Source organism: Lemur catta, chromosome 5, assembly GCF_020740605.2.
Source record: "Lemur catta isolate mLemCat1 chromosome 5, mLemCat1.pri, whole genome shotgun sequence".
NCBI classification, from domain to species: Eukaryota; Metazoa; Chordata; class Mammalia; order Primates; family Lemuridae; genus Lemur; species Lemur catta.
This window is the reverse complement of record NC_059132.1, coordinates 5,782,039-5,792,072: the sequence shown is the minus strand read 5'-3', so window position 1 is coordinate 5,792,072 and position 10,034 is coordinate 5,782,039. Positions and strand designations below refer to the sequence as shown.

At 49.3% G+C, this 10,034-nt stretch overlaps 1 protein-coding gene across 2 annotated transcripts; it reads left to right on the top strand.

The window, feature by feature from the left end:
* Positions 1-3,534: 3,534 nt before the first annotated feature.
* SPATA24 (spermatogenesis associated 24) lies at positions 3,535-9,805 on the top strand. Of its 2 annotated transcripts, none has more exons than XM_045550938.1 (6): positions 3,535-3,696; positions 5,292-5,357; positions 5,588-5,718; positions 5,808-5,878; positions 9,435-9,537; positions 9,643-9,805. In XM_045550938.1, exons 1-6 carry the CDS (start codon positions 3,580-3,582, stop codon positions 9,770-9,772), a joined length of 618 nt encoding a protein of 205 aa, XP_045406894.1. In that variant the 5' UTR covers positions 3,535-3,579; the 3' UTR covers positions 9,773-9,805. The 2 variants fall into 2 exon arrangements, with proteins under 2 accessions (XP_045406894.1, XP_045406893.1); XM_045550937.1 differs by having other exon boundaries at positions 9,619-9,805.
* The last annotated feature ends 229 nt before the right edge of the window (positions 9,806-10,034 follow it).

Sequence of the window (10,034 nt, the reverse complement as noted above, 5' to 3'; positions counted from 1 at the left end):
CTCAGTGTGGGTTCCTCAGGCCATCGTAGAACCCAGAGAATGTTCTTTTGTCATTTCCTCTTGGAATTATCATTTGGTATCATCACACTTGGGTGGAGTTCCTACACCCCCCACAGGTACAGAGTCAGGCCCACGAAGAGGCACTGCCAGCCATCCAAGTTATTTGCTCAAGCCTAGAGGTACAGGGGACAGACCCTTTCTCTGTGGCTATGGGGGTCTCACATTGTCCCCAGCAGTCACTTCGTTTAAGCCAGTGCCCTATAGTTTGTGATATGAGATGCTTTTTCATTCATTGAACATTCATTGAGTGCCTACAGTAAGTCATGGGCTCTCACATTTACTTTCTTACTTAAGCCTCCTCATTATTCTGTGTAACTCTGTGAAGTAGATGCATTATCTCTGCTTATCTGAATGAGATCAAACATTGGCCCAGACAGGACTAATGGTCGACCTGGGTCATACAACTGACACTAGCAGAACTAGATGGGAGGCTGATTAGCAAGTAAAAAGTGTGCGAGATCATCCTCATTTCTCAGGTGATCCTCACCGGATTGGCAAGGCAGAATCTGTCCCAAGGATGCCTCTGTCCCCCCAGTCCCCACCCCCTGCCCCTGAATTCTTTCCATGGCAGTCCTGCATCCATCCAGGACAACTTCCCTGCTGGTCTTTAGGAAGCAGGACCCTTTCCACACAAATTCTGCACACAAAATAAGAGGTCCCTTAAAGGCAGGCAGCCCTTCCCACTGGTGACAGGAAGAGCTAAGCCATTGCCTGGGCTGTGTGGTTCCAGGCCTTTCTATGGAGGTGAGCTACCAGGATTGAGCTGCCCAGATTATCATGGGTCTCTGAACTTGAAAGGATCAGTAGGTGACTGTAGTCTGCACCCCATGTTTTCTTCACGTTGGAAGAAAAGTTTCTTTTGGAAGTAGAGTCTACATTAAAACTGGTTTCCAAAGTAAAGTTTCTCCATTCAGATGCACGGCCATGATTTAGACAGCAACATCTAGTGTAGGTCAACATGTGAGCATTCCATTCAGGAGTTGGGTTTATAGGTAAGGAATGGGGGCTTTGGTGACTAGTAGCGGGCAATTGCTCAGCTGTAGGGAGGGGGAGCTTTTCTAGAAATAGTCAGGTTTTGCTGCCCAGGTAGGCCTATCCTGGTTTTGAGGGGCCTCACTGACCCCCTCCAAGAGACTAAGGGATGTGCTTGTGAGTCAATGGGCTGATGGAAAGTTGTCTTTCCATATACACAAAAATCAGCGCTCTCCCTTCCCCAACCCCAACCTCTGCTAGAAAACGGGCCATAATGCAACTGACTGGGCAGGTTAAAAGACCCTGCACTAGCCGCACATTTTATAGATTTCATGGCAGTGATGAGTTATCTGTGATAATACTAAATAGAGGCAATAGTAACTCCATTAATGTCACATCGACTGTCTAATTTTTATAGCACTGATGGCACTGTTTTATTTATTACCAGTAGACCACAACACTCACATCTGGTTTGTCTCAAGGGCACCATATTTAATTTTGGTTGGAGGATAGTTTAATCTATTTAGTACTATTCAGAATATTGTTAAACTATGATTTCCTGGGTTCTATTTTAGATGAGTTGTCTGCATGGTGGTAAATAGCTTTTTCTTCTTGCCTACATCCTTTGGAAGATTTCCTGATCATATATAAACTCTTTAGGTAAGGCTTATTCTTGCTGTGAGAACTTGGTACACAGCTCTAGACTGTTCCTTGAGACATTACTGCCCACTGGAGATGTGTGTGATAGGAGTGGGGCTCAGAAATAGGGCTTGAGGCTCTAGCAGAACCGAAGCTCGCGTTCACACGAAGGTGCTCTCTCTGCACTGCGTGCCCAGCAGGGAGGAGGGGAGGATGAAAACCCTTCTCATCACAAAAAACACTGCAGTTTGAAGGAATCCATGTCCCCAGATTAGCAACTTGGAGGCTCATCTGTGCCAGCTAGAAAACTTCTAAGCTTCCTTGATCAGCTCCAGGCCTCCCAGCTTGGGAGCAGTGACCAGTAAGAAAATGCCATTGCTGTGCTTTCTGCTGGAAAGTGTTTGAAATTACAGTGAACTCCACAGCCCACTGGAACTTGGGATCCAGCAGCCTGGCCAAGCTGTGTGTATTCTCATTGTCATCCTCATACTCAGGACTGGCTTTGTGAGGAGCCACGGTTGGGATTCCAGCAGCTTTCTGTCACAACTGGCTACACGTGCAAGTTCATTGTCTCTGCATGCATTGCTCCTCACAGAAGCTAGCGCTTAATTTATATTTATTTTGGACTCATTTAAGGTGTAAGCTTAGTGTCCGGATATATTTATTTTTGGAAAGGGCCAAGTTATGAAACATCTTATTTTTGGAGCCTGCTTTGTTGTTGCCTCGTGCAGTGACCACCAAGTAAGTATATACCCATGTGTTAGATATTGATGACATCATTGCATCACACTTAGTACTGGAATTAAAGATGTGAATGTTCTGTGACCAGAGCCAGGATGACACAGATGGAATCAACTCCTGGTGGGGTAAGAATCCTCAAACAATCTGGTCACCTAAGCCACTGCATCCAGATTGAGTGTATTTTAACAAAGACAAACATTAAATGATTTTATATAAAAAGAGTGCCTTTGTCTTTTCTTTTGTTTGTTCTTTTATCTTTGCCCAGGGCATCCTTGGGCAAGTGGGGGTGACACAAACTACTTAACAGGGTTTTTATGAGCATCACATGAAATAATATATAGCATAACGGTGCCACAAAATAGTGAACACTCAACATATATTCGCTCTGTCGAGCCTAATCTTATTTGGGTTGCAAAAAAAAAAAAAAGGCTTCGATGGGGATTTTGTGAATGTGTGCAAACACCTTATCCTTCCCTGCCTCCACTTTAGAACTCTCCTCCTTTAAGTCCCTCTTCAGCCCTCCTCATCTCTCCAGGCTCTTCAGGGCCTTCCTTGATGTGGCTGCGCGGGGCTCTAGTGTAGCTGCCCAGGCTGCCCTCTACCTATTTGGGGCAAAATCCTGCTTCAGAGTATGAGGACTTTGATCTTGGGTGAAGCCATTCTCGTTTTCTTTTTCTATCTTCATTGCTTAGGCTTAGGCCTCCTAAGTACGAAGTGAGGCTGGAGTTTCATGCTACGGGAGAAATTTGGAGATTTGGGTAGGAGAAAGAGGGATGAGAGCCAAAGACGCTGGGGTTGTCTACGCTGGCTCATGCTCCATGGTCTTGCGGTGTAACAGGCCCTCAGAGAAAGCTGAGGGCTGGTCTGAGTGTCGCCGGCTCACACACACTTAAAGGAAGTGTAAGCCAGGCCCTGCCTGCTCCTTAGGACAGAGAAACAGAAGATAAAATAGATGTGCAAATTTACTATAAACTTAAACTCCTAAGCCTTGTTAGAGGGTCCCTGGCCGCAGACGGCTCCTTTAAGAGGCGGGCCCTATCCCGGCTAACAGAGGAAGTCCCCGCCCCCGGTTGCCAGGGTGCTCTGTGGCGTCGCATTCTCATTGGTGGGCGATGGTGGGGAGGCACCCAGAGGCGGCCATTTCCAACGAGCTGGCGGGGGCGAAAGATGGCGACGCCCCTCGGGTGGTCGCCGGGGGGGTCAGGATCTGTGTGTGTCGCCTTCGATCAACTGCGGGACGTGATTGAATCGCAGGAGGAACTGATCCACCAGCTGAGGAATGTGGTATGCAGCCAGAAGAGCCGGGGAGAGGAGGACTGGACGCCTCGCTGGCGGGGGCGGGGCCAGACCCCGCTCCGAAGCAGAGGGCGTGGCTAGAACGCTTTGCCGATGGCGTCATCAGGAGGAGGCAGGGCTCGGCTAGGTCCTGGCCGGTAGGGGTGGAGCCAAAAGGGGGCGAGGGCTTCCGGAATATTTACCAGAGAATTTTAACCAAAGTCAAGCAGCATTCTCCACTCTGGTTGGTTGGTTGCTGCAGGGCCTGGTAGATACTTACTGAGCCTCAGTTTCCTCATTTTTATTTTATTTTATTTTATTTGAGACAGAGTCTCACTCTGTTGCCCGGGCTAGTGTGCTATGACGTCAGCCTAGCTCACAGCAACCTCAAAGGCCTGGGCTCAAGCGATCCTCCTGCCTCAGCCTCCCGAGTAGCTGGGACTACAGGCATGCGCCACCATGCCCGGCTAATTTGTTCTGTATATATTTTTAGTTGTCCAGCTAATTTCTTTCTATTTTTTTGATAAAGACGGGGTCTCGCTCTTGCTCAGGCTGGTCTTGAACTCCTGAGCTCAAAGGATCTGCCGTCTTGGCCTCCCAAAGTGCTAGGATTACAGGCATGAGCCATGGCGCCTGGCCTATCAGTTTGCTCATTTTTAGTGGAGATGACTTCTCTTGAGTTCCCAAGGGCCTCGTGTGCAGAGAATATGGATACCTTTCCACAGAGTCAAATGCAGTACCACACTGAGTGCAGGATGTGCAGATTTGGCCCTTCTCCATGTTACCTTAAGGGCCTCCAACCCCTTTATGTCCCTTTGCTTTTGTCTTCTTAATCAGATCCCAGCTAATGGGTGCAAAGCATTTGAGTCACAGATTACCTGGACAGGCATGATAGAATCCTGGCCAGCTGGAGTTCGTGGTTTTCCTGTTTTTGCTTTTCTATTACTATCTTGATAGGAAGGTTGGGGTGTATCTCCAGCTCAGAAATAAAACTGGCTTCACATCTGTTTCTCACTCTAATGGTTCTCAGGCAAATTCTTCCCTTCTGGGAAGTTGGATGTGAGGGGAAGGAGAGAGAGAGACATGTTCTATTTGCTACCCTAATGCTGTCATTCAACAAAACATATGCAGCGCTAGGCACTGAATTACCTTTGATTCCCTGAAGGTATCCAGATCTTTCTCTTGGCAGGTAGCGTTGGCTTTTGGGATACTTTTCTCTCTACCCCTATTCTTCTGGCCCATTCTATTTACCAGTCAAATCCCAGGTCTAACGTCCTCTTCTCCAGAAGCAATTCTGACCCTTCCCCAGGCTGGGGCAGGGCCTCCTCTGGGTACCATAGCCCCTTGTGCTTCCCCATCACAGCACACACTGTGTTAGCAGTGTGGCAATGGGCTGTCTCCTCTATAACTCTGGTTGTTCCTTGAGGGCAGCACTTAGAACTGAGTCTCAGTTTGCCTGTGGAACTGAACTCTCCCTTCCCAGTGCCTCGGTCTCATCCTACGTGTCCTGGGCTTCATCCTGGTATTCATTCTTGGTCCTGGTCCCTGGCAGGCACCCCTTCCACCCTAACCCCAGGCCCTCCCTGAGCCAGGCTCTGTTGCAGATGGTTCTCCAAGATGAAAATTTTGTCAGTAAAGAAGAGTTCCACGCAGTGGAGAAGAAGCTGGTGGTAAGTAATGGCCTCTGTAGGTTCCTAATCTTCCCTCATTTCCCAAGATCCCTGTGGTTAGGCAGAGTCATTGAGTATTAGAGTCTGAAAGCCTCCAGCCCTAGTAGTGAGGCCAGAATCTTCCTGTACTCTAGCTTCTGTGTGCCCCTCTGAGAAAGGGGATTGGGTAAGGGAGCATAGGAGACCCAAGGTGGCTTGGGGTAATGAAGTGACTGCTGCTGCCCCTGTAGGAAGAAAAAGCTGCCCATGCCAAGACCAAGGCCCTCCTGGCCAAGGAAGAGGAGAAGTTACAGTTTGCCCTTGGAGAGGTAGAGGTGCTGTCTAAGCAGCTGGAGAAAGAGAAGCTGGCCTTTGAAAAAGCGTGAGTGGGCCTCAGTAGAAGGTGTGGAGGTCAGGGGTCCTGTCTGCCTGCCACACTGCCCATCCTCTCATTTTATCTGCCCCACCCAGGCTCTCCAGCGTCAAGAGCAAAGTCCTGCAGGAGTCTGGCAAGAAGGACCAGCTCATCACCAAGTGCAATGGTAGGCGGGAGCCCCACGCTCCCCACCACGCGAATATACGTGGGTTCTTTCCTAACAACCCAGTGCCTGTGTCGAGGGCAGGGTTTCACCCCAACTTCTGTCCCCGGATGAGGATACAGGCAGGCCCATGCGGGCCACACCTTCGAAAAGGCCTTCAGGGACCAGGCAGGCCACGGAAATGAGGAAAGTCGGTGTACAATATTCTTCATGGCCATAAAGGAACGGGCTCGCTCCCATTTTTCGTGAAACGTATGACCTTCTTAGTCCACCTTTTGTTTTCCCACTTTTGATGGGTATTAGAAATAGTGCACCTTACTGATAACTCTGTTATAAGAGGAACCGCAGCACAAGCACAGTCTTGTTTGGGAGCTGACCTTAGTCTCAGGGTTGGGGACTCCATAGGGAGGCATGGGGACTGTGGTGACGTGGAAAGCCATGCCCCAATCAGAGGTGTGGCCCTTCCCCTGTGGGGATGGGGGTTCAGGATTGCCAGATCTTTAAAAAAGAAACTGGAAACCAAGTTTTAATGGAAGCTTTTCTGACTTTTTAGTGCTGGCAACTGATTTAGAAATTTTAAAAGTATTGCATGGGCCAAGTAGCATATGCCTGTGGCCCACGTGTTGGCTCAGTTGGCGCCATGAGTTGTGGGGCAGTTTCAGAATCAGCTACCTAGTGAACCCTTTTCATTTTCCTGGAATACTGAACTCTCCTCACCTAGTTTAAGAAGTAGATAGGAATTCCCTGTGCATCTGCTTCATTCACCACACAGAGCTCGAGTAGGCCCGAGCCCCAGCCCCAAAGAGGGTCACGGTCCCTCCTGGTACGGCTCCCACCTGGAGCCTTGGGTACCTTCCACCACCCGTCCAGCCTTCTCTCTCCCCTGGTGAGTTCTCTCTCTGGGAGGATGCCAGCAGGCCAACAGGCCTCATAGTTGTGTGATCACTGGCTCCTGCCAGGGCCACCTAGGGCCCGAGAGGTGGTCATGGCCTCCACACTCAGGGCTGCTGCCCCCCTAGTCCTTTCCCTCTCCCTGGACCTTCCCTCAATTCCCTCAAAGGAACCTGGGGTTCCTTCCTGGCGGAACTAGAGGCATCCTTCCTACAGAGATCAGCCAAGGCCGAGGGGCTTTATATCTGCTTGTAGAAGGTACGTGTGTCATGGGGACAGGGCCTAGCTGCCTCCCAGAACGTCCTGAACCCCGCTTGTGGGGCACAAGCCCTCACCTCAGCCAGGCTGAGGATCAGAACCTTACTCTGGCCCGTGTCCCAACCCCACTCCTACAACGTCCCCTTTTGTGGTTTTGGTTTCTGTTTTTTTTGTTTTGTTTTGTTTTGTTTTGTTTTGAGTCAGGGTCTCGTTCTGTCGCCTGCCCCGGCTAGAGTGCAGTGGTGTCACCATAGCTCATTGCAACCTTGAACTCCCAAGCTCAAGTGATCCTCCTGCCTCAGCCTCCCAAGTATCTGGGACTACAGGTGCATGCTACCACACCTGGCTAGTTTTTCCATTTTTAGTAGAGACGGGGTCTCACTCTTGCTCAGGCTGGTCTTGAACTCCTAACCTCAAGCTATCCTCCCACCTTAGCCTCCCAAAGTGCTGGGAATATAGGCATGAGCCACTGTACCAGCTTTGGTTTGGTTTTTTCCCTTACATAGTTCTTTATTTTTCTCAAAGGGATTTTTCTTTTTTTAATTTTAATTTAAAATTTTCTAATTAATTAACTTTGGTTTTTGGTTGTTTTTTTTTCAAGACAGGTTCTTGCTGTTTTGCCCAGGCTAGAGTGCAGTGGGATCGTCGTAACTCACCACCACCTGGAACTCCCAGGCTCAAGCGATCCTCCTGCCTCAGCCTCCCAAGTAGCTGGGACTACAGGTCACGCCACCATACCCAGCTAATTTTTTAATTTTTTGTAGAGACGGGGTCTCGCTCAGGCTGGACTCCAACTCCTGGCCTCAAGTGATCCTCAGATTACAGGCGTGAGCCACCTCGCCGGACTCAAAGGGATTTTTTTAACCATTCTCTCATTGTGTGCCACAGGCTTTTATTTTAAAAGAGTCACACAAATTTCTAATTCTTTTTCCCAAAAGACCTTCACAACCAATTAATCTGGATTAGCTGGACAACCCAGGGAAGGAGGTTCCACAGTCGTGGCCCCATGACCCAGTGAACTCATGTTTTCATTCTCTCCCCTTCACCTGTGTCACTGTCATCTTTTCCATGGCGTGCCTTAACTTTTCACTAAATCTTCTCTTCTGAAATCTTAAATGCTTCATCATTTCTGTGTTCATTAATTAATCCTTGTCCAACCTTTAAGGGCAGTGGGATTTCTGTATGAGTCACAATTTTCCAGGGCTCCGTGAAGGATTGTTATGTAATTGAAGCACCCCCAGATCCCTACAGCCTCCTTGGATTTTGATCCAAGACACAAAAATCATCTTTGCGTTCAACGTGCACTTACTTTGGGGGTAGGCTTTGCTACCACTTTCTCACGGAGTGTCCCCCACCCCATTGTGGGATAGGGGCTATCTCCATCCCCAACTTATAGATGAGGAAACGGATCTGAAAAGGGAGGCAACTCCCAAAGTACTAAAACTGTCTTACGAATATTAACTTTTTTGAAATGTAGCCTTTTCTGTTCTCTGACCAGTTACTGAGTCTTTTTTTTTTTTTTTTTTGAGACGGGGTCTCACTGTATCACCCAGGGTAGTCTCGGACTCCTGGCCTCAAGTGATCCTCCCACCTCAGCCTCCCAAGTAGCTGGGATTACGGCTCAAGCTGCCACGCCAGGCCAGTTCCTGAGTCTTAGCTGTCCTTTCAGAAGCTGCCTGTTTAAAGGCAGGGACCGCATCTTCTCCCACCACTCCTGAAGCCCTAGCACGGGGCTGAGCATCCAGCCGACCCTCTGGAGGTCTGGTTGGACTGACATGACAAAACTAGGTGATGTTTCTAAGTCCTAAACTCTCAGGGGACATCCCATTCATTCATTCCACAAATAGATTTATTGTGCACTTACTATGTGCCAGGCATTGTGTTAGGCCTTAGGGATAAAACAGTGATTACAACAAAAATCCTTGTCCTTGTGGACCTTACTTTCCAGTAGGCGAGAAGACAAATGAGTGAAATATATGGTGTGTTAGACATAAGTGCTAAGAAGAAAAATAAAGCAGGGAGAGGGGATAGGAAATATCGGGAAATGTTATAATTTTTAGACTAGGGTGAATCTCGCCGAGGAGGTGACATCTGTAAAGGCCTGGAGGAGTTGAGGGCAGGAGGCATCTATGCTCCTGCCTTTGGGCCGGGCTGTTCACCTCTGTCTGAGGACTTTCTCCCAACCTCACAGTGGGTCTGCTGGTGCAGAACAGAGTTGTGAGGTCGCTGACACAACAATCAAACATTGCATAATAAACTCATTCATACGAAGGTATTAGCAACTAGTCATGGACAGCCCCTGGGCAGGGGGAAGCCAAGTTCTGAAAAGCCCCTTGAAGGGAATGCCTTATCTCAGGAAGGAGCCTGTGGGATGGGAACCACCCCTCCTCCCTGCCTCTCTCCCCCACAGAAATTGAGTCTCACATTATAAAGCAAGAAGATATACTTAATGGCAAAGAGAATGAGATTAAGGAGTTGCAGCAAGTTATCAGCCAGCAGAAACAGATCTTCAGGTGAGGGCTCTGGGCCAGGCTGGGGGTTGTTGGTGAACGTGGGGAGCCAGACCTCTGCCTCCTACCCTGGGCTGGCCACAGCCTACCCAGCAGGCTCCGTTGCAGGAATCACATGTCTGACTGCCGGATCCAGAAGCAGCAGGAGAACTACATGGCCCAGGTGCTGGACCAGAAGCATAAGAAAGCCTCGGGGACGCATCAGGCTTGCAGCCGCCAGCGTCGCAGGGAAAAATAAAATGGCGGTCGCCTTCCTGTTCTCTGGCTATAAGCCCAACCTCTGCCTTCTCTGCTTGGGGGAGTCCCCAACCCTGCCCTTCCCATCTCTGTGGGTCCTCTTGCTACAGACCTGACCTCCAGGGAAAGAGGCAGCAGGCATTTCTTCCTGCCCGCCCACCTGCCCGCCTCCTAGGCCTTGGTGCCCTGATTGAGAATCAAGTCACCTGGGTGGAAGACAAGTGTTGCACCACCACCTGCTAGGCCACTTCTGGGGTCAGAAG